Source organism: Tursiops truncatus, chromosome 7, assembly GCF_011762595.2.
Source record: "Tursiops truncatus isolate mTurTru1 chromosome 7, mTurTru1.mat.Y, whole genome shotgun sequence".
Classification (NCBI taxonomy): Eukaryota; Metazoa; Chordata; class Mammalia; order Artiodactyla; family Delphinidae; genus Tursiops; species Tursiops truncatus.
The window spans coordinates 108886042-108910961 of NC_047040.1; the positions used below are offsets into that span (position 1 = coordinate 108886042).

At 37.6% G+C, this 24920-nt stretch overlaps 1 protein-coding gene across 2 annotated transcripts in view; it reads left to right on the forward strand.

Moving 5' to 3' along the window:
- UGGT1 (UDP-glucose glycoprotein glucosyltransferase 1) overlaps positions 1-24920 on the forward strand; it is a 123734-nt gene that overhangs the window by 16045 nt on the left and 82769 nt on the right. For both annotated transcript variants that reach the window (XM_019931819.3, XM_019931820.3), the window contains exons 5-17: positions 866-978; positions 2634-2808; positions 4698-4794; positions 5696-5774; positions 7821-7921; positions 8617-8716; positions 10160-10220; positions 13044-13135; positions 14463-14613; positions 16828-16947; positions 18071-18156; positions 21201-21336; positions 23289-23420. In XM_019931819.3, coding sequence (XP_019787378.1) covers positions 866-978; positions 2634-2808; positions 4698-4794; positions 5696-5774; positions 7821-7921; positions 8617-8716; positions 10160-10220; positions 13044-13135; positions 14463-14613; positions 16828-16947; positions 18071-18156; positions 21201-21336; positions 23289-23420 — 1443 coding nt within the window. The remainder of the gene's footprint in view (positions 1-865; positions 979-2633; positions 2809-4697; positions 4795-5695; positions 5775-7820; positions 7922-8616; positions 8717-10159; positions 10221-13043; positions 13136-14462; positions 14614-16827; positions 16948-18070; positions 18157-21200; positions 21337-23288; positions 23421-24920) is intronic.

Here is a 24920-nt window from a genome sequence, read left to right on the forward strand (position 1 = left end):
ATTTCACTCTAAACATACCCCACATCTCATTCAGCCTTTCCTTTGAATATCTTAGTGTGCTCCTTGGATAATTTTACCTTTCCATCTGTACTCTTTTTTTAGGCCCCGTTGGTTTTTTAGATTCAGCGTCATTCTTCCTGTTTCAGGGAGGGGCTTCACATTAATCTGCGTATTATACTTAATTAGGACTGCATTGTTATACGTTGACACGTACAATTGACATTTGTAAGCTTAGTTTTCTACAAGGTACTGTGTTCTCTGGATATCTTTTTTTTTTTTAACATTTAAAAAATAATTATTTATTTTTGGCTGCATTGGGTCTTCGTTGCTGCATGCGCACAGGCTTTTCTCTAGTTGCAGCGAGCGGGGGCTACCCTTCATTGTGGTGCACGGGCTTCTCATCGCGGTGGCTTCTCTTGTGGCGGAGCACGGGCTCTAGGTGCACGGGCTCAGTAGTTGTGGCGCAGGGGCTTAGTTGCTCTGCGGCATGTGGGATCTTCCTAGACCAGGGCTCAGACCCGTGTCCCCCGCATTGGCAGGGGATGCTTAACCACTGCGCCACCAGGGAAGTCCCCCCCGGATATCTTTTGATATCTTCTGAGATAGAATTTTAAAGTTCTGTTTTGGGGATAATAATAACACCTACCTCATGGAATGATATTGGGAGGAACTAGATGAAATAATACAAAGAAAGCAGTGAAACGTAAAGCTCTTTCTGTCACATAATGGGTGTTCGATAGATGTTAATTTCTGCTTTTACTAATGTTGTTTTATTATTATTTTATTACCTATTTAGAATATTCATGTTTTTGTCTTGTTTTTGGTTAGAGATTATTTTTAAAAATGTCTGTGTCTTAAATGACAGATAGCAGCTGATGAACCTCCACCAGAAGGATGTAGTTCATTTTTTTCAGTGCATGGAAAGAGGACTTGTGATTTTGATACCCTTGAGACTCTTCTACTAACAGCTTCTGAAAGGTAGATTGTGTGTTTCTTTATTTAAACGTCATGCATTCATTGTGCTTTCTTCTATATCAGGTCCGCCGTCTGATTTTTCGTACGGGTTTTTTAGTCCGTAGGTGTAGTGGTTTAGAATGTGAATTCTGGAACCAGAACCAAGTAGATTTAAATCCCAGCTCCATCACTTAAAATAGTTTTGTGAATTTAGGCAAATTACATAACCTTTCTTTCCTCATCTTGTTTCGAAATAGAGATAATAAGAGTACTTACTGTTATTGTTACTTAGTAACTAATGACTGTATCGGAGAGATTACCTAGGCTTTGTCATCAGCTTAGTAAAGAATATTCTGTGTATTAAAGCCAGTGCCTGGAGTAATGATATTAATGATAATGATCTCTCAGGATAGTATTAGTTTCAGACAAAGGAGACTATTTAAGATAATTGCAAGCTTAATTTGAATATTAAATTGGTAATCAGTGGGCTGATTTTTTTGCTTAAATGTAGGTTTCCTGTGGTGGACAAATAACAATAGGTACCTCTTGCTGTCTGCCTAGGGCAGTAACCCCTCTGTACATCCTCCAATGCTGTTAGAAATTGTATAACAGCGATCTCTCTCTCTGATACTGCCCTGCTTTACCGGAAGTGCCAGGTGGTGTTTTAGGTGGGGAAATTCTTCTTTAGTGAGATTATCTGCTCAGCACCTGTCCTCTGCCCACCAAATGGTATGAGTGCTTTTTCCTCAGGGTGATAACCAGAAACTCAGTGAGCATTCAGCTGTCTGGGGTGAGGTATGGACATTCAAAATTGGCTGCATAGTAAAGTGCTGTTTCCTTGGGGAAAACAAAATTGGCTGACTTGAAAAATTCTTTCTTTAATTTGTTACAATAATGCAGACCTTTATAAAGAAAAGAGTGATAATGTCTCCTCTTCTGAGAGGTGGTAATTATTTTTAATGGATTGGCATATATCCTTTTATACTTTTTTCTGTGGTTATAAATTTATACAGGTAGGTAGGTTTATTTTTATAAGGGGCATTTTCCACTTAGTACGTGTAGGTATACCTCCTTAAGAAGGATTGGTAGGCCATAAAGTCTGTGCATTAAGATCTGCTAATATCTTGATGTCATTCTTAGAGAAGTTTTCTTGAGGGGGGAGTTTTAAAGTTTATGAGGATAACCTAAATTTTAGATGCAGTAGTAGGATGATCATAATAGTAAAAATGATAGAGGAGGGAGATGCTGTAATTGGGAAGTTACACGCTTAGATTTATCCTCTGCTTTTTTGCATTATTTGCACTTAGGTCTTCAGATAAAAAGGTAATTACATTCTATTTATATGGTAGAATAATTTACTAAAGTTTTAGTACTATGAGGGCTGGATGTGTATCCTTTTTCTGGCTTTTTTACCCCCTGCTCTAGAAATTGGTAACAATTATTAGTCAAAGTCTACATTTTAAGGTTAGTATTTATATAATGTACATTCGTTAATTTTAATTATGAACAAATAAGACTCATACCTGTTTTGTTTTCAGTATTCTTACTAACTGAAAACTATTTAAGATGCTTATAATGTTTGCTTAAATTATCATTGCTGTAGCTTCATTTTGTACTGTTTTTAATGTTTAAAAGCTTTTTTAAGTTAACAATTTTAAGCTTTTAATATTTATTTTCAGACCAAAACCTTTATTGTTCAAAGGAGATCACAGATATCCCTCATCTAATCCTGAAAGCTCAGTGGTTATTTTCTACTCTGAGATTGGCTCTGAGGAGTTTTATAAGTTTCACCGACAACTTGTATCAAAAAGCAGTGCAGGCAAAATCAATTACGTATTCAGACATTATATACCTGTAAGTATTGACTTATTTTATGACTGTTTTAAATATTAGTTTGCCCACCACAACCTTAGCACTTCAGCTAATAATTTCCCCCTTTATAAAATGATTTGAACTACTTTTTTGGGAAGTGTAGTACTTTCATCAAATCTGTTATTTGCACATAGGAGGTACTTTGCTTGCCTTTCTGAAGAAATGTAAAACAATATGCCTAAAAAATGGCCGTATAAAATTGACATTCTATTTCAGCTTTGATTTTTTTTTTTTTTTTCCCTGGCCATGCCATGCGGCTCCTGGGATCCTAGTTCCCCGACCAGGGATTGAACCCGCGGCCCTGGGCAGTGAAAGCACAGAGTCCTAACTACTGGACCGCCAGGAAATTCCTTACGTTCTATTTCAAAATGAACCATGTAAATTATATTTAATTTGGTCCAGATTTAATATGGTCATCATACTATGGCACTGATTCTTGAATTCACTTCCTTTCCAAACCCTTTTTTTTCTTTTTGGCATCTTTTTATTTGATAGAAAAAGGATTTCTAAAGAGGTAAACTCAGGCAGAATTGATTTAAAATTAAACTTTCGAAACCTTGTGTGGCATTTAGCATTTAAAATATTTATATGTAAAGATTGGTGGCCTTTAAAGTTTCTGTGTCATGTTAAGCTCAGTAAATATCGGATGTTAAGTCCATGGGAAAGTAAAATAAAAATTTTAAATGAAAATTTATGTGAGCAGAAACAGATTTATCAATATCCAGTTTTGGACACCCGCCCCCCCCCCCCCCCCCCGCCTTGCTCTATTGCTGTTTTTTTTTTTTTAATATTTATTTATTTATTTGGCTGTGTCAGGTCTTAGTTGCAGCACGCAGGATCTTTTGTTGCAGCACGCAGGCTCTTCGTTGGGGCATGTGGGCTTCTCTCTAGTTGTGGCGTGTGGGCTCTAGAGTGCGCGGGCTTAGTTGCCCCACCGCACATGGGATCTTAGTTGCCCAACCATGGATCAAACCTGCGTCCCCTGCATTGGAAGGTGGATTCTTAACCACTGGACCACCAGGGAAGTCCCTATTGCTGGTATTTAAAGGGCCATCCTTATTCAGGATGATGGTAAGCCTGTGACATTAGGTCAGCCCAAACCCTGCCTGAAGACATTTAAAGTCAGTAAAAAAATGTACACACACACACACACATTTACACACACGGTCTCAACAAAGCACTTCTAGGTTTGAAACCTCACCAGTTTTCAACCCTGCGTAGGTTCCGGAAATGCTTTTTTGTTTTCTCCATTTCTTCACATGGTTTGGTGACCTTTTGCCCTTTCCGCTATCCCATCATCTGTTTTTTGTTTTTTTTTAAATTTTTTTTAAAATTTACTTTTGGCTGCCTTGGGTCTTTGTTGCTGCGGGCGGGCTTTCTCTAGTCGTGATGAGTGGGGGCTACTCTTTGTTGCGGTGCGCGGGCTTCTCATTTTGCTGGCTTGTCTTGTTGCGGAGCGCCGGCCCTAGAGCACGTGGGCTTCAGTAGTTGTGGCTCGCGGGCTCTAGAGCGCAGGCTCAGTAGTTGTGGCACACGGGCTTAGCTGCTGTGCGGCATGTGGTATCTTCCCAGACCAGGGATCGAACCCGTGTCCCCTGCATTGGCAGGCGGATTCTTAACCACTGCACCACCAGGGAAGCCCCCTTCATCTGGTTTTGTTTCTACCTTGGAATTCCCGTTCTCACACTTGTGGCAGGATCCACAATCTAAGGATTCCCATGGAAGTTCAAGCATGTTTTGAGTGTGTAATCCTAGGTGATGGCTATGTGACATTAACATGGTCAGGCCCTGTATGCTGTGATGCATAAAGAGCTAGGAGGGAATGCGTGGAGAGCTGAGTGGTGATGGTGGAATACTTGCTCTGCTTGCAGAATCCCAGGAAGGAGCCTGTTTACCTCTCTGGCTATGGTGTGGAGTTGGCCATTAAGAGCACTGAGTACAAGGCCAAGGATGATACTCAGGTGAAAGGTGAATTTGTAAATTAAGACCAATGTGTTTTCTTTTCTTTAAATAGGAGTTAAAGGGGAATTTGTTTCTTTAATGAAAAAGAATAGATTTAGGAGTATTATGAACCTATGTTTGAATCTTGGTTCTGCTATATCTGAGTTGGGTGACAAATTCTTTAGGTCCTAATTTTTTCCTCTGTAGAGTTCAGATAATGATATATGCCTCTTGAAGTATTTTTGAGGAGAAAATAAGATGTAGAGGTAAAGAATTTAACGACTTTTTTTCACAAAAGAGTTCAGTAAGTAGTAGCTATTGTTATTGATGATAGGTAGTTCACAAATAGTAATTAATTTGTGACCCAATGTGAAATCTTAAGCTATCATATAATTAACAAACAGTTTCATGTTTTTATATTATTTTCTGCACTTGGAACAGTTTACTGTGGATACTTCCTGTTGTAATATTCTAGGGTTTTGAATTATTTCAACAAGTTTTATGCGTAATCTTTTTATGTCCTTTGAGCTTGTTTTAAAAGTAAAAATGATTGGTTTTGGTACATGGAAGATAGCCTAGTACTTCATTATCCTGTTCTCAATAATTATATTTAGGATTAAGTTGCCTAGTTGCAAATTCCTCAGAATTTTGATATTGAAAAATCCGTTATTCATAATTTTAAAGGTATTAATTTTGAAATATTTAACATGTAAAAATTTCCACAGTTTAAGGAAAAATACATTCTTTCTTTATCCAGGAACACAGGATATATCAAAAACTCATTTATTGTGTGTTTGTTAACCACTGTGTTAGTTGAGGTATTCAACATTTTAAATCTATTATAGTTTCAGGTGTTTCAAATTCTATGAAGTTAATATTTTTCTTTCTAATCGGAGTGATTAGACATGTATTTGCTGTGCTTTTGTAGGAACTGAAGTTAACACCACCGTGATTGGTGAAAATGATCCTATTGATGAAGTTCAAGGATTTCTCTTTGGAAGATTAAGGTATGTATATTCTTTTGGGAAAGGGTCTTATTCTCTTTAAACCTCCAGCCTTCTTCACTTTGCAAGCATCATCTTTCTCTTTACTGCCTGAGTTAACGGATCTCCCAACAATACTTTATGTATGTGATCTGATATGAGGAGATGGCCAGTTAGTTTGTAGTACAGTTTATGATTTCTGGTAATTCTGAAGCACATTATTCTTACATGATACTATGGCTGCCTGCTTATGGCTTAAATTGATTTATTTTCTGGACCTTGCAGTTGATAGCCTAAAGTCACATGCCATTTTTTGATTCACATAATAGGAGAAATCTAATTGTTTTATGCATTCTTTTCCTGAGGAAAATCAAATGTATTTTACGTTAGAGAGGTCATAGCTATTATTTATTTATTTTTTTGCTTGTTTGTTTCTTATCTCTTTTTAAAAAAATTTTATTTTATTGAATTATAGTTGATTTACAATGTTATATTTATAGCTATTTACTTATACTAAACATAGTTTGAAAAATTGCAAAAGAGTTGTAGTAGGAGGTGTGGTAGATTTTATATATGTTCAGTTGAAATACATTTTATTACAATTCACTTTATATGAAAGAGGATAGGAAATGGCTTTTTGAAGAAAATTCCGTAACTATTTTATGAAAGCATAATAGAATTTTATAGCTGAAAAATGTTCTTAGCTGTTATTTTAAATGCTGCAGTTATTTCTGTTATGATTTGATCATTGTTCAGAGCCCTGAATTCTTCTTTATCTGGAAATCTTAATTAGGACATCTGTGGTGTGCTTTTTATTTTTTTTAATAGAAATAGTATGTGTAGGTGCAGTTTCATATATTTTAGCTTTAACATTTGACCCAGTGAAATGACAGCTAGACTAACAGTTTAGTAGAGATGACTTTGTTGATGTTGAGTGACTGTGCAAATGTTGAGTTCATCCTGTGCAAATGCACATTTCTTTGTGTTGAACATCAGTTATGGCCTTATTAATATGCAGTCAGGTTCCGTTTTTACTGCATCCAGGTTTCCAGAATCCCTTTTCCTATTCATGTTTTATATGTTTGTTTTTTAGATAGCTTTATGGTAGTATGTGGTAGTATGGTAGTATGGTAGGTAGTATGTAGAATATTGAAGACAATTTCCTTTTTGGACACTCAGAATAGTTATTTAACTACCTAAAGTAAGTGACCCATTTTAAGGTATTTTTATCATGAAGAAAAGTATAGTAACTGGAATGGATTGCTGGGATGGTGAAGGATCTGAGTAGATATTTTACTTTCGGCAGGTTGCATTTAAGAAATTTTGAGTTTTTAGTCTTAAAAACAGGATTACTCTGTTCCGTCTGATTGTCTGACCCAAATGATCGATCTCTGCCTCTGAAAACTTCTGTTTTACTAACTTTAAATAGAATGCACTGTATTTCAAGATAAAACTAAACAAAATGCAATAATCTTGGTTAGCTTGAATTATATTCATGTGACTAAAGGATTTATGAGCATGTAGCTGAAAGAAACTCATTTTGGGATTGGAAGCAAGGTATTTCCAATTTTATTTTGAGAAACTAAAAAGGTTCTGGAAAGGATGGAGAATAATATAACATACCCCTGTACTCACCACCCAGAATTGACTGTTTCTATTGTACTTGCTTTTCTGTACCAAAGAATTGTTTATCAAGCTTTTTTTTTTCCTGCAACATAACACCTTCTTTTACTTGAAGAAAGAGAGAACCAAGATGAGTAAAACACAGCAGGTAGAGTTGAGGTCCCCTCTGTTCCCTACTCTCAGTCCCACTCTTCTCCCTCCCCCAACACAGAGAGTCACTGTTGTAGTGATTCATTTTTTAATCTGTAAATTTTATGGTTTTTAAATTAACTCATACTTTTCTATATTAACTTGTTTCTTAAGAATAATTTAATATTTTTCCTATATTGTAGGAATTTTCCTGTTACTAAGTGGGGAGAGTTGTGAAGATAAATTTGGGGTCAACTTCTAAATGTGCTTTGGGAAAGAAAAGACACCTGAAAAGGATTGATTTTATGTTTCTTTCAGAGACCTGCACCCTGACCTGCAGGGACAGTTGAAAGAACTCAGAAAGCATCTCGTTGAGAGCACCAATGAAATGGCACCTTTAAAAGTTTGGCAGTTGCAAGGTAATAAAAACGTAGAGGAATCATTCTAAATTTTATGGTATTTAAAAAAATAGAATTTGAATTTAATTGTATTTATTCACAAATTTTAAGGATCATGTGATTAATCGTGATTTATTAGAAAAGAAAGGAAGAAAGTCCTTTTGTAGACAAATTACACTCTGCAGAGTAATGTATATTTGTAGATGAGTTACCAGATCTTTCTTTGTGTGACCAGGTGCATAAGCTTGTAACAAGTTTGTTTTAATCTTTGTGTTTCTGTATGTATACATTTATTACACAGTTGGATGTTAAAGGCATGTCAGTATGGCAGGATGTATGTGTGCTTTTCTGGTCCAAAGAACTATGTATCAAGGTTTTCTTTCCCAGCATAATTTACTAAAGTCTTTTGCTGTACTTTGTGTTATGTTGAAAATCCAGAAGAAGGAAAAGAGTTTGGGGTGGATTAATCCTGTGCTAAATGTGTCGGTATATGCCTTAGTGTTCATGCAGGCAGATCAAGGAACGGCTACAGTAAACACTCTAGGGGCCTGTGAAGTGAGTAAAACCTCCAATTCGACCATGGGCATGCTTTGAAATGGCATTCTAGGGCATTCTTGATTACCAAGAAAATAGTGGGAAATAAATGTGCTTTTTTCCTATTTCTTTCTCATTGCTGTAGATGAATACACTTTAACTTGCGTTTGATGTTGTTGCAGATCTAAGTTTTCAGACTGCTGCCCGAATCTTGGCTGCTCCTATTGAGTTAGCTCTGGTGATTATGAAGGATCTTAGCCAAAATTTTCCTACCAAAGCCAGGTAACATAGAGTAATAAGGCTTTGAGACATTCTTCTTTTTAACATATGCCTAATTATCTTCATGTTTGTGCATAGAATGAAGCCATTAAAATATGAAAATGCTTAGGAAATTAAAGTTGTCTTACTACCAGCACTATATTGTTAATGGCCCATCTTCCCGAGAAGGCGACAAGCCCCTGTGTTGTGTGGTTGAAGAGAGCAGTCTAGGTTGTGTTCCTGGCACTGCCTCTTGCTAGTTGTGTGAACTTTGTAAATAATCACGTTCCTCAGCAGTAAAACAGAAACAACACCACCTACCTTTCAGGATTAGATGAGTTAACAACATTTAATGTATGTAGATGTAACTAACTTAGGGTCTGGCATGGACTCTGGTGTTTTTCTTCCTGAAGAGTTTCTTATATATCATCTTACTCATTCTTTTTTTCTTTTTAAATTAATTAATTAATTTATTTATGGCTGTGTTGGGTCTTCGTTTCTGCACCAGGGCTTTCTCTAGTTGTGGTAAGCGGGGGCCCCCCTTCATCGCGGTGCGCGGGCTTCTCACTATCGCGGGCTCTCTTGTTGCGGAGCACAGGCTCCAGACACGTGGGCTCAGTCATTGCGGCTCACGGGCCCAGCTGCTCCGCGGCATGTGGGATCTTCCCAGACCAGGGCTCAAACCCGTGTCCCCTGCATTGGCAGGCAGACTCTCAACCACTGCGCCACCAGGGAAGCAATCATCTTACTCATTCTTGATGAAGGAAATGAATCATAGAGACTGACTTGTTCATAGTGACAGATTAAGATTTTGAATGCAGCTTTTCTGCTATTGCTTTCAATTGTATAATGGTCCTCCACATCTCATAAATACAAGGCAAACCTGTTTTAAAAGCCACATTTTCAGAAACTTAAATAATTGTCAGTCCTTTTCTTGAGTCACTGAATGAGGTGTTTTGACTTCTGATATGAGATGTTTTGTAAATTTGTTTATTTGATTAGTCTTGGGAAAATACTTCTTAGACAGAACTTAAGAATCATATAGTACATTATCATTTAATCAAGCATGCTATTGAAGATATACATGTGCTTAAATAGCTTGAACAGTCTGCTGCCTTAACTTATTGAACAATATCCTTAGCCTGTGAGCTGTAGAGGTCATATACAGGAATAGAGTTACATATATTTAACTAAGATCTTGGAAATAATTGCACTCGCATCAAAGTGCAATAATAATTGCACTGTTACTGTTACTTTTCCTTGGTTTTATATCTTGTGATAATAAACAAATACATAATAAACAAATACACACATCTGAGAGGAGGAATATATTTATCAATTGTAAAGGTTTAAGGTTTTTTCCATTTTTTTGTAATTTATGGAGCAATGTGTTATTTCGTATAGGGAAATTGAAGTCTTTTATATCAAATACTAAACTAAGCACTGATAATGTCTTTATTTCCTTAGAGCAATAACAAAAACAGCCGTGAGTTCAGAACTCAGAACCGAAGTGGAAGAGAATCAGAAGGTATTAACCAATGGAAAATAGTGGCCTTTCTGTTTTGTATTATATCTTTAAAGATGCGGAAATGTGAGTTAAATCAGTGACATTTAATAGTTTTACTCTTCTTTTATTAAAGACGATGGTATTTTGATTCATTTCTGTAATCTTTTTTATACTTTCAGTAGTTAATCAAAGTTGAATATGAATCAAATGAATCAAAGCATCAAATGGTGCTACCTGTTTCTTTAGAAAAAAGCACCCCCGCCAACATGTCTCACTCCCTGTGTGACCCCCTTCCCAGAAGCATCTGCTTTCAACTCCTAGTTGATTCTTTGGATATTTATCTCCAGATTCCAGCAAACTTAAGTTGGTACTTTCTCAGTTTCCAATCTTATGTATTGGCCTTCTGTTACAAGGATGAGGTCTGACTTTCTTTCACTGCTCTCCCCACTTCTCCCACTGTCTACCAGTACTCCGTATTGGCACTTTCCCCATCTTTCTACCATCCCTGTGTTTTTGTCATGGTTTTATCAGTTTTTGATCTGCTTCACTATGGACTGGTTTTTCTTTATGTCTAGTACATACCAGTTATCCTGAGACCTTCCTTTAACCTCTTTTTTTTGGATCTCCTATTTCTTGGATTCCATGTCTTCTTTGTTTTTGGTTTACTCCCTTATTTTGGTGCAGCAAATCATTCTTCATGGGAAAGGTTGCATGTGAGGTAAATTTCAGACTCTGAGAAATCAGTTTTCCATTTTGTTTTTTTGTTTGTTTGTTTTTGGCTGCGCTGAGCGGCAAGAAGGATCTTAATTCCCCAACTGGGGATCGAACCCACGCCCCCTGCAATGGAAGCGTGGAGTCTTAACCACTGGACTGCCAGGGAAGTCCCTTCCATTTCTGTTTTTATTGATAGCTTGGCTGGGTATAGAATTCTAGGTTGGAAGTCATTTAGAAGTTTGAAGTTATTGCTCCTTGGAATTTTGGTTTCCATTATGGCTTTTGAGAAGTCTGAAGCCTTTGTATGAGATCTGGCTTTTCTTTCTGGAATCATGTAGGGTCTTTTCTTTGACCCTAGTAATCTGAAATTCCATAGTGATAATGCCTTTTTAAAAAGTCTTTGTACTCTTGGGTGGTTGGTGGGCCCTTTAAATCTGGAAAATCCTTTCCTTTAGTATTGGGAAATTTTCTGGACATATTTCTTTGCATTTCTTCTTCTTTTTGGTTTCTCTTTTCTGTTTTCCTAGAATTCCTATTTATTCTTAAGATGTTATATCTCCCTGACTGGTTTGGCCTAATTAAAAATCTTTTATTTCCTGTTTTCCAGTTCTTTTGTCGTTTATTTTTAAACTTTCTGGGAAGGATTTTCAGACCACTTGTTGAGATTTCTTTCTTTAGTTGTCAAATTTTTAATTTACAAGGGTTATTTTTGAATTCTTCTTTTTATGGTGTTGTCTTATCCTTCTGAAGATATCGATGGTTCATGTATGTGTCTTCTTTTCTCTGCATGGTCTGTTCCCTCTTAAGTTGCCTTTCTTTTTGTCTTGTTCTCTTGTCTTTAATGTTAGAGGCTTTCCTTAGATGTCTGGTGATCTCTCACTAACAGCTCATATTAGACAGTGAGGCAATAAAAAACTGATTGAAAGCCTGAAGGATGCGTCTTTGTGACTGTAGGCTGTGGTGGTATGGTCGTTTCCCAGGGAACTCCAGTGACAGAATCTTTAAACCTTTCCTCTTGAGCTGTTTAGTCTCCCGAAAAGGATCTTCTGATCTTCTGCCGGGAGGGTGAGGTCTGGCTGCTGGAGTTGTAGAAGCCCAGTAGGGCAGAGCATTTGGTAACTTCCGTGCAGTCCCCTGTTTTCAGAATGAGATCCCCATCCTCTGTTGTGTTTCATTTCACATAGTTCCCAGTCAGTCTTTCCCACAGTCACAGGGTGCTGTATTCACAGCCTGGGAATGAGTGGATGTGGAGTTTTTCTTTCCCTTGTAAGAAATTCTGATTCTTGTTGATGCAAATTTCTGTTATCCCCTTATCCTCCTTGCCATTTTATCCTGGCAGGGCAGAGAAGCAAAAGCCGTGGCTTCTGCATTGTTTTGTGTTTTTCCCATGCAGTCCTAGATCTTAGAGTTCATTTCTCTCTGTCCACTGAGTGAGGGGGAGTGAAGGGAGCTCAGCGATCCCTGCCCCTCTCCCCCAGCCCTGGGAGAGCTAAGGGATCCATGTTCTGTCCCTAGTATCTGATACGTTTCTTCCCTTCTCTACTGTGTGGTGTTGAATATGTGATCAACCGTTCCAGTTTCCTTGCAGAGAAAGAGGAATTGATTGGAAAGGATATAAGCCAACAGAAGCTGTGTATGATATGGCATCAAAGCACTGTTTCCAGTGGGTCAGGCGGGTCTGAGGGCTGCAGGGGCTGCATAGTCACATGCATTCCACCGCGTCAGAGAGCAGCAGTTGAAGGGCCCCGTGGAGGTGGTCTTGGAGAGCTCGGGTGTATGTACGTGCTGTCCTTAGCTCAGCAACTCAGAGTTTCTTGGTGTACCTTAGTTTGAAAGTTTAAAGGAGGTGTGGGGTTTTGAAACCCTTTGAGATCGGATCCCTGGACTTCATCCAGGAGGCCCAGCTGTCAGTGACTGCTAGCACAACCTTGGCTGGCATCACAGACGGGGAAGGGCAGCCAAAAAGTAACTCTCCGTGCTTGGTTTATTTAACACGCTCCCTATCCCCCGTATTGTAGGAAACAGTTGTATTAATCATTGTCAACATTTGTATGTATAATAAAACCAGAAACATGGAAATTTTTGTTAAGTGTTCTCTTCCTGCTCCTTAATAAGTTTTTAATATTTCAGTATTTCAAGGGAACTTTAGGGTTACAGCCTGGAGATTCAGCACTGTTCATCAATGGGCTTCATATTGATTTAGAGACGCAGGATATATTCAGGTATGGATAATATTTTTCACCCTGAAAAGTTTTTATAACGTGTGGCTCCTTATGACATGTCCAGACTGTTGTTCCTCCTTGATGTGACAGGTTGCAAAGCCCGATGACTTATCAGGCCCAGTGTGTGCATTTAGGTAGGCCCATGTTCTGGCTGGGATGGGCAGGATGATACTTGGCCATTTTTTATCCTAATGTACATCTGATGCCTTGGACATTTAAGGCCCAGGTGTCTTTTGAGGGTACCCTTTCAGAGCCTTAGTTTTCCTGTTAACCACAGAAACAGAAGAGAGCAGCTTCTTTTGTTTCTGAGAACAGTATGAAGTAGATTTATGCAAAATGCAAAATGTCTCAGAAGGTGATCTGTCTTACATATATTATTTGATACCTTTTTGTTTTGCTAAAATGTGGTTTAGGACTAAGTTGCTCTAAATTTTCCTTATGAATTTTGGGGGTTGGGTGCAGAAGACAGGTAGAATTCTGATTTTATCATTGATATTAAAATTGACACAGTTGATACTGCGGCTTCATAATAGTGAAAACAAAAGCTGTGGTTGGTTAATGCTTTAAAAGAAGCAGTTTCCACAGTAAGATACTTTTCACATTATGTTAATTGAGCTTTTATGTCCATATACTGCTTTCAGAGCTAGTAAAAAATTAGTAAAGGACACATTAAAAGATTGCCCATGTTTTTCTTTTTTATTAAAAAAAAATCTCTTTAATTTTCCAGAGTATTGCAAACTGTGTACGTGCTTATTGTAAACAGTTTTAAATAATGCAGAGATAAAGGAACAGTCTTCTTATTTCTTCTTCCTTACCCAGGAAACCTCTTAAGTTGGGTGTGAATTCCTCCAGACCATTTTCTGTGATCATCTGTGTGTGTGCCTGTGGGAATTGATGCTGATATTGAAACATATATTAAACATATATTATTTAGTATATTTTTTGGTGTTTTTTTAGTAAGCTTTTCAGATAATTTTAGATTCATGTGCAGTTGTAAGAAATATCACAGGGAGATTAGTGTTTTTAAAAACATGCAATGTAAAATCCACATTTAGGATTATTTCATCCTCAAATTGTGTGTTTATACTTAGAGATAATTTCTATACACAGTGTATACGTAGATAAGTATAAATAAGCATCAGCCAAGAAGCAACTCCTGCCTACTTGGTTCCGCATATTTGGACAAAAGGAAGCAAGGGAAGAGCTCCCTCTTTTGATTTCTCAACTCGTTTGATAGGGCATTGAGTTTGAACTGATATATTTTTCTCATGGTGAGAATTTTTTTTTTAAAGCCCTTTCTCCTAAATACCTATTTGTTTTTTTTCAGTCTGTTTGATATATTGAGGAATGAAGCTCGGGTGATGGAGGGTCTGCATAGATTGGGAATAGAAGGCCTTTCTCTGCATAATGTTTTGAAACTGAACATCCAGCCCTCTGAGGCCGACTATGCTGTAGACATCAGGAGCCCTGCTATTTCGGTAGGTACTCTGTGAGCGTGTCCAGGGAGTGGTCTGGCCAAGTATTTTATTATGGTTTTCGCATTTGTCTTTTAGGAGAGGTAAGTTACTCCTCTTATCTCTTTTGTCGGCATCAAAGTTTTACAACGACTGCATACATGCGGCTGTGTGTATATAGTAAAGTAGGCTCTTAAATGCTCCAGAAAGTTGAGCTATCAGGTTTCCTGTGGCTAAGACCGTGACTTTTCCACTTTTGTATCTTCAGGAATTTGGCTGCGCATCTCTTGGGAAAATGTTTAGTTTGTATATTCTCAGGTGCACGCAAGTCTTGTGTGATTTTGTTTAAAAATACCAGTTTTTAGCTACCAACCTCCTTTAACAGGCCTTTGATATTTTATATTGAAGGACTTATGTAGATTATCGCTCTGTGATGTCTCTGGGCCTTTGTCTCCTCGTCTGTAAAGAGACCAGAGGGAGCAGAGCTGTCTTGGGCAGTCGTGGTGGAAGTGAGGTTGGGGATGGAGACATGCCTGGCACCCTCAGCTCTCCAGTCCCCTTTTCTTGGTGTCTGTCCTGCACTGATTTTAGGGAAAGTTTGGATAGGGGAATAATATAGAATGTAGATGTTCACTACTTGACTTCTCACTTGGTGATGTAACTGTTATTTTGATGAATACTGTTATGTCATTTTTTTCCTGTTAAAAATTTTTTCATTACGAAGAGTAAAGAGACTAACATAATTAGCAACTGTAGGACCCATCGCCATACTTACTAAGTGCTACCATTTAATCATTTCATGTTTTCTTGGAAGAAAAAAATGTTTCAGTCAAAGCCCTCTTTATATCTCTTCCCAGTTCCACCCCTCTCCTCCTTGCAGGTAATTAATTCCTCTTCTGAAGTGGGCGTGTATCCCTCCTGTACCTTACTTGATCATTTTCTTCCCTATTGTATGTTTTAAAATTTTGAAAAATGCCATATCAGTATCCTTCAACAATTTTTATTACTCAGTAATTTTTTGAAGGCTTATGTAGGATGATACATATAGATCTAGTTTATCACATGTTTTATATTTTACTTATTTTTAAAAATATCTTTTATCAATTCACAGTTTAGAATTTAAGACATACAAAAGAGTGTGTATTGAAAAAACGCTTCACCCAGCTGTCCAGTTTTTCTCCCTGGAAGCAACAGGCATTGTCAATTCGTTGTATATCCTTCCAGAAATACTCTATTTACATAAGCAAGGTAATATACACATACTTTCCCACCCTGCTCTTTTTTTTTTTTTTTTTTTTTGCGGTACGCGGGCCTCTCACTGTTGCGGCCTGTCCCGTTGCGGAGCACAGGCTCCGGACGTGCAGGCTCAGTGGCCGTGGCTCACGGGCCCAGCCGCTCCGCAGCATGTGGGATCTTCCCGGACTGGGGCATGAACCCGTGTCCCCTGTATCAGCAGGTGGACTCTCAACCACTGCGCCACCAGGGAAGCCCCACCCTGCTCTTTTTGTACAAATATTGTATACTATTTATCCGTTCCTTTTTTATGGATATTTAGTTGTTTCTAGTGTTTTGCTGTTAATAAGCAGTACTGTTAACGGCTCTTTTTTGTACCTCTCTCTTTGTGCATACATGTGAGAAAATATTTGGGGTAGACACCTAGAGCTGTAGTACTTAGTGGTAGGGTAGTGATAAAGGCTTCAACTTTATCAGGTCATCTTCTCTAAAGTGACTTCCAGATGCCAGAATCGGGTGAGAATTCCCATTGTTCTATATTTTTGCCTATTCATGGATATTGACAAACTTAAAATTTTTTTTTTCAGTTTAATCAGTGTGAAATTTCATTGTGCTTTTAGTTTATATTTCTTGGATTGCTAGTAAAGGTGTACATTTTTCCTTGTGTTAATTGCCCATTTAAATTTCCTCTGTAAATTTCTTATTTATATTCTTGACTCATTTCCATTTCTCATGTTGCTTGCCTCTTTTTAATTGATATATTAGATTTCTATAGACATTCTTGACACTAGTCCTTTATTGATTTAGTAGGTCGCAAATACCTTCTCCTATTCTGTGGCTTGTGTTTTAGTCATTCGTTTTTCTACTTGATCTTTATATTCTCAAAAATGGTCTTTCCCACGTGATTCTTCTTGAAATAATTTAAAGTCTTATTGTTATTTCTGCAAATTTCACTAATGGTGACTAAAGTGTATGCACAATGTTGTGTTCTTTTTTTTTTTGTAGTGGATCAACAACCTGGAGGTTGATAGCAGATATAATTCATGGCCTTCTAGTCTACAGGAGTTGCTTCGCCCCACTTTTCCTGGTGTTATCCGACAGATCAGGAAGAACTTGCACAACATGGTAAGTAAAACTCCTTATTGCTGGGCTGTGATCTCTATTTCTTCCTTGCCTTCTCCCCTGCTTTCTGTCATATCTGGAACGTTCACTTCTCTCCTTTACAAGCTGCTTCTCCCCACCACCACCCCTAGATATGCTCTTTTTCTAGCTCCATATTCAAAGTGGAAGGGTTGGGAAGTGTACTGATTGTTTGTAGGGCTGTGCAGTGTCAGTGTATGAGGAAACGCTCCTCATCCTTAATCTCACGGTTTAGACTGTGTTAAGTTTTAAGATAGTTGTTCTTTTTTACTCAGAAGATGAATATATTACTACCGTTTTTCTTGAATATCTTAATCCCTAAAATTTAATAGTTCAATTTATTCCCTTAAATAAATCTTCATCAGCGCCTGCTTTTTAATCCTTATTCCACTGCTTTAGAGAGATAGAGGAAAAGGGGTTTTAGTTGACACTCTTTTCCCCTCTCATGTCTTTCTTTTACCTCATGTAGTTCCTAAAGAGACGGGGCAGGTTATGGCCAAGGTTGGCTTCCTCAGAAGTTTCAAGGGAAACGATCCTCTATACTTGCCTCACTCTTGAAACCACTTTTTTCCTTCCCAGTCGAAATTTCAATCTCTTTTACTCTTACCAGATGAGATAATTTATTAAACTTTATTAAATGAGAACTTTATTTGATTAAATGAGATTAAATGGGGTAATTACTATTTTTTAAAGTACATCATGAGAACTTAATACATGATAGCTACTATTGTCTAAAAATTGGGTTCTAAATGAATTCTTAATTCAGAGATCCTTCGAAATGAATACACAGGAAGCTAATCTCCATTTTCTAAGGTGGCAGAGTTAATAAAATTTGGGTTTTGTTAGGTGTAGTAAAGGACATGTATTAGCCAGCTGGATACAGTTTCCATGTTGTTAGCATAAGATCATGAGAAAATCACTTAGCCTTTCAGTACCACATTCTTTGAATACAGAGGGAGGGCAACTGCTCTTTGTATAACTTCTTTTTTATGTGGTTCGAAAGTAGCTGGAAAAAGGTGGCCTTCAAGTGTAAAGACTAAGGCATTTTTATTGGCCCAGCGACATTTGAATAAATGTCGTTTCATGTTTTCCTTTCCCTTCCCTACAGGTTTTCATAGTTGATCCTGCTCATGAGAGCACTGCAGAGTTGATTAACACAGCTGAGATGTTCCTCAGTAATCATATACCACTAAGGTAACACCGTTATCGATTTGATGGTATATCTCGTTTAGCTGAGGTTTTGTTTGTCATTCTTAACAAGTCTGGTGTTACTGAATTGTAGGATAATTAATCGTGGGGGTCGTTAAGGGCAGTTTTATCTTTTGCTCAGTATGAAGCCGGTGTCTTTTGGGGGAGAGAATTTGATTCTCAATGAATAGAATCTTGCCGTCATTGAGTTATTAATAAATAGCCTGAGTAAAAATAGCATGTGATCTCAGCTTGCTCAGGGAATTTTCCTAAGTAAGCGTTCACATCACAAAGCCTACCTTCAGCAGAGATAAGGAGCTTTGCCAAGAACTTTTGTCAGACTGTCAAGGACTAAATGTATACACAGCTTTTTATAGATGCAAACAGACACATTTATTTCACTTGTGTTACTAAATCTGCCAACGGGGTACTTAAATGGCTGGGGTTTCCACTCTACCTTCTCAGAACAATGTTTGAAGGTTTTACATATAAGGATTAAGATATTCCCACATTCTGAATAGAATGTGGTAATTTTACATGTTGATAAAATTTGAATTCTTAGAAAACATGAAAATAAAGAAGAAAAGAGCTCTTTAGCTCATTGACGTTATTGTGTGTTCCATACTCAGCACTGAGCTAAATGCTGCGAGTGGAACATAAGCCACATTTCTACCCTCTTGGAAAAAATACTGTGCCTACTTCCAGTAAGATATTCAATCAAGTGCTAGGTTATGTCCTTGCTAGTTCTAAGTGCTTTAGAATTTCAGGGAAAAAAAAAGATTATAGGCAGATATTTGGGAAGGACAAAGGTTTCATGGCAAAGTTGGATTTAAGATAGACTGAAGAAAATAGCGAGTTTTCATTGATGGAAAAGCAGAGATTTTGAGTTTAATGAAATTTTTAATGTAAACCTGAATACCACATGGTTAGGTGGAGGATTACAGCCAGAGCTATGTTTTGATGAAAAGGGAATGTAAGAACACAAAAGAAGTTGGCTTATGGTACACAGTGGGCATTAATTAAAGATTTACTGAATGGCATTGAGGGGCAGGAAGAGGGCATGGGCTCTTCAGATTGCAAAGGTAGGTGAGAAGAAGGCAGTTAACTCACAGGCATGTTGTGAACAGTTGGTGGAAAGACCAAGGCAGACCAGCGGTTGTTTTCCGTTGTATGAGTTGCTGTGGTACACGGAGTTGTTGGCAGGGACCGAGGAGAGGAGGGGACAAATCTGAGAACCTCCCTACTGGTACTTGATGAGGGACTGGTCCTGGGAGAAACAGTAGTCTGGATTTGGGGACTTAGCTAACAGAACAACTCTGATGCCCTTTTTAAAAATTGAATACTTGGGAAAGGGAAGTACTTTGTGAGGAGATAATTAGGTTCTAGCCCTTATTTTTATTTTCATAAGAATAATATTTCGGTCATTTCTGCCTGGTGCTTACTCATTTGATTTCTGTCATAAGAGGGGTTTTAAAAAGACAAAGACAATTTATAATCTAAAAACAAGCCCTCTCAACTACCTCACACATGCAACTACCTCATCCATGCATACACAAATTCTACACATACCTCCTGAGAGCATGATGTTTGATATATGTTTATCATATATTTTTAGGCTGTACTTAAAAAAAAAATTAATAGACTTTGTATTTTTTTAGAGCAATGTTGATTAATAAACTGGTATTGCTACATTATTATTAACTGAAGTCCATAGTTTACATTAGGGTTCATTGTTTGTGCTGTACATTTTGTGGATTTTGACAGATGTATAATGACATGTTTCCACCATTATAGTATCATATAGCTTAGTTTCACTGCCCTAAAAATGCCCTGTGCTCTACCTGTTTGTCCCTCCCTTCCTCCCTCCCTCTCTCCCAGCTCCTGGCAACGACTGATCTTGTTACTGTCTCCATAGTTTTTGTCTTTTCCGCAATCATGATGTATGTAACGTTTTCAGATTGGCTTCTTTCACTTAGCAGTACAGTATGCTTTTAAGCTTTGTCCATGTCTTTTTGTGGCTTAATACCTCATTTCTTTTTATCACTGAATAACATTCCATTATATGGATGTCCTATAGTTTTTTAATTCATTCACCTGTTAACAACATCTTGGTTGCTTCCAGATTAGGGCAGTTATGAGTAAAGCTGCTACAAACATTTGTATGCAGGTTTTTGTATGGATACAAGTTTTCAGCACATTTGAGTAAATACTGCTAAGTGTGATTACTTTATATTATGGTAAAAGTGTGTTTAGTTTTTTGAGAAGCTGCCACACTGTGTTCCAAGTGGTAGTACTGTTCTACATTCTCACCAGCAATGAATGAGGGTGCCTGTGGCTCCCCATCCTCTCCAGAGTTTGATGTTGTCAGTACTTTTAGGATTTTAGCCATTCTCATAGGTGTATGGTGGTATCTCATTATGGTTTTAATTTGAAGTTCCCTAATGACATATGATTTTGAGCATCTTTTAATGTGCTTATTTGCCAGCTGTATGCCTTGTTCGGTGAGGTGCCTGTTTAGATCTTTTGCCCATTTGTAACTTTATTTATTTATTTATTTTTGTGGTACGCGGGCCTCTCACTGTTGTGGCCTCTCCCGTTGCGGAGCACAGGCTCCGGACGCACAGGCTCAGTGGCCATGGCTCACGGGCCCAGCCACTCCGCGGCATGTGGGATCTTCCCGGATCGGGGCACGAACCCGTGTCCCCTGCACCAGCAGGCGGACTCTCAACCACTGCGCCACCAGGGAAGCACTTCCCCTAATTTTTATTTAAAAACAGAACAAAATCTCCATCTAAAACTACGGCAATACCTTAAACGTCAGTAATGGCCTCATTTCATGATATTGAAACAGCTTGCTTTAATAGTTAAAAAGTCTAAGCCACCTTTGGGAACCTGCTTTTTTATTCTGCAAGTGATGAATGCCTTTGCCAGCCATGTTAGAGTATGATGTGAACTGTGTTTTTCAAGAGAGGATGCCTTTCCTTATTTAACTGGTTGCATTCTTCGAGATGTTTCTTTTTCTTCTTTTTGCCCTTCCCTTTCTCCCCCAGACTTGGTTTAATCTTTGTGGTTAATGACTCTGAAGATGTTGATGGGATGCAGGATGCTGGAGTGGCTATTCTGAGAGCGTATAATTATGTTGCCCAAGAAGTGGATGATTATCATGCCTTCCAAACTCTGACACACGTATGTTTTTGTTCAAAATGGCGAATAGTTTTTAAAAATCTAACTTACTCTAAGAAACAGTATGTGGTAAGGAGATTCTATATTTCTGGAAAGAGAAAAAGGTAAATTATTCACACAAACTTCATGCATTTTGTATTTCCAGAGTTGCCTTTATTGATACACTAATGTTAATAATAGATTGTTGTGATTTCAGCTAAGATTCCTTAGATACTAATACAGTAATGTATCTTAGTTTTCTGCCTTTTGGCGATTTGAAATCACTGATTAATGCCTTTCGGTAAATGTGATGTTTTCTACTTGTTTAAAAAAAAAAACTTTGCTTTCTTCCCTTTTAAGACAATCATGATATTTTCGTTAAGAATCAGTTTAATATTCAAGTCATAAAATTCTTATTAATTGTTTTCTCCATTTTACTTGGAAACTGTGAAATATCCTGATTTTTATATATATATTTTAAGTTACTTGCTCAAGTTCAGAGAACTCTCCTTGTTTTTTTTCTATTTTTGAGTATAAAAAGTTGACCAGTAATAGTTCTTTTGCTTACAGATTAGTGTTAATTATTGAAAAACTTATCTTTAAAGCAGTTATTTTCATGACTTTTATTTTACCCATAAACATGATTTCAGCCTGCTGTTTATTATGTTTGTTACGTTTACTGTTTAGAGATTCAGTCGGGGCATTTTTTATTAATTGAAATGTTCATTTATTTATTTGGCCAACTTTTATTAAAGATGCACCCTTTGCCAGGTCCGTGCCAGCTGCTAGGGATACAAAGAAGAGTAAGATTTTCCCTCGTCCTCAAACACCTTACAATCTAGTGGGGGACGCCTCCACACAGATGATTTGGTACAGTGTGGGAAGCACCGCTGACTATAGCAGCACTAGGACCTCACTCCACTAGGGATGGCCACGGACATTTTTGTGGAGTGGGAAGTTGTCCCAGCTGAGTGTAGGAGGGAAAACAGGAGTCAGTTGAACAGTGGCTGCAAATCAGAAGTAGTGACTCCAGGTTGTTAGTATGACTTGAGCAGAATATTGTGAGAGCAGAGTGGAGAGGGGAACCTCATTGGTCATTGAGGCCGTTAGGCTGGGTAATAGGTGTCCAGATCACAGAGTTAAACCCCAATTAAAACCTCATTCTGATGCATGTATGGAGATGGATCTGGTGAAGGGTAAGGAAAGTGGCAGGGATACTAGTTGGTGAGCTGTTGCTGTGATCTCTGTGAGAAATGGTGGTGGTCCTTAGTTAGCAGTAGGCTCTGCAACTTCCAATGAAGTTGCAGAGGATAATAAGGGTTTTTAAGTCTGTTTTTTAAAGTTTTTTCCCCTCACAGCTGTGTGTATAAAAGAAAGGATAAAGAGTTTTCATTTCTTTTTCTTTATTTTTAGTTGCAAAAGTAAAAAAAAATTATGTTCATTATTAAAACTTTTAAAAAATAATATTAAAGTGTGTTGATTAAAAAATCTGTCTCTGCCCTCCGTAATCCTGCTCCTTAAAGGCAGCCACTGTTAAAAGCTTGCATCCTTCTAGACGCTTAACTGTAACAGTATAGACATGGTTTCGTTATTGTTTTATGTCTGCCTTTTAAAAACAAGGACTATGCCATATGTATTTTGAAACATTTTTTCCCCTTAAACTTCATGGACATAAGTTCTTATTTCAAGGATTACTTATAAGTATTCGGATTTTTAAAAAATTAACACATTTTTGCATTTGGGACTTACTGTGAATATGAACTGATTGAGTCATTTTAAGAATATGTAGTTTCTAACATAAGAAGGCATAAGGAAGTATATGGAAAAGGGAGAATTGCTAATATGGCCCATTTGCTCTTTTTAAGAGAATTAGCTATTGTTTTCATTTTTCCTCTTCATTCTGAAATCTGTTGTAATAAATACTCCAAAATTTACATGTGAAAGTGTAGTTGGTTACCTGGTTTTTCTTTCTTCAGATATATAACAAAGTAAGGACTGGAGAAAAAGTTAAAGTTGAACATGTGGTCAGTGTCCTGGAGAAGAAATATCCATATGTGGAAGTGAACAGCATTTTGGGGATTGACTCTGCTTATGATCAGAATCGGAAGGTAAACATTCTCTGGCACTTCTCATTTGACTGCAACACTCTACTTTCCTTACGTATCCTTATTATTGGGGGTTACTGTTAATAAAGGTGGTGATGGTGAAATATTTAGGTACTTAGCATTTATTTTATTTTATTTTTTTTTCATTTTAACATCTTTATTGGAGTATAATTGCTTTACAATCGTATGTTAGTTTCAGCTTCACAACAAAATGAATCAGTTATATATATACATACGTTCTCGTATCTCTTCCCGCTTGCGTCTCCCTCCCTCCCACCCTCCCTATCCCACCCCTCCAGGCGGTCACAAAGCACTGAGCTGATCTCCCTCTGCTATGCGGCTGCTTCCCACTAGCTATCTACCTTACGTTTGGTAGTGTATATATGTCCATGCCTCTCTCTCGCTTTGTCACCGTTTACCCTTCCCCCTTCCCATAGCCTCAAGTCCATTCTGTAGTAAGTCTGTGTCTTCATTCCTGTTTCACCCCTAGGTTTTTCATGACATTTTTTTTTCCTTAAATTCCATATGTATGTGTTAGCATACGGTATTTGTCTCTCTCTTTCTGACTTACTTCACTCTGTGTGACAGACTCTAGATCTATCCACCTCATTACAAATAGCTCAATTTCGTTTCTTTTTATGGCTGAGTAATATTCCATTGTATATATGTGCCACATCTTCTTTATCCATTCATCCGATGATGGGCGCTTAGGTTGTTTCCATCTCTGGGCTATTGTAAATAGAGCTGCAATGAACATTTTGGTACATGACTCTTTTGGAATTCTGGTTTTCTCAGGGTATATGCCCAGTAGTGGGATTGCTGGGTCATATGGTAGTTCTATTTGTAGTTTTTTAAGGAACCTCCATACTGTTCTCCACAGTGGCTGTATCAATTTACATTCCCACCAACAGTGTAAGAGGGTTCCCTTTTCTCCACACCCTCTCCAGCATTTATTGTTTCTAGATTTTTTGATGATGGCCATTTTGACTGGTGTGAGATGATATCTCATTGTAGTTTTGATATGCATTTCTCTCATGATTAGTGATGTTGAGCATTCTTTCATGTGTTTGTTGGCACTCTGTATATCTTCTTTGGAGAAATGTCTATTTAGGTCTTCTGCCCATTTTTGGATTGGATTGTTTGTTTTTTTGTTATTGAGCTGCATGAGCTGCTTGTAAATTTTGGAGATTAATCCTTTGTCAGTTGCTTCATTTGCAAATATTTTCTCCCATTCTGAGGGTTGTCTTTTGGTCTTGTTTATGGTTTCCTTTGCTGTGCAAAAGCTTTTAAGTTTCATTAGGTCCCGTTTGTTTATTTTTGTTTTTATTTCCATTTCTCTAGGAGGTGGGTCAAAAAGGACCTTGCTGTGATTTATGTCATAGAGTGTCCTGCCTATGTTTTCCTCTAAGAGTTTGATAGTTTCTGGTCTTACATTTAGGTCTTTAATCCATTTTGAGCTTATTTTTGTGTATGGTGTTAGGGAGTGATCTAATCTCATACTTT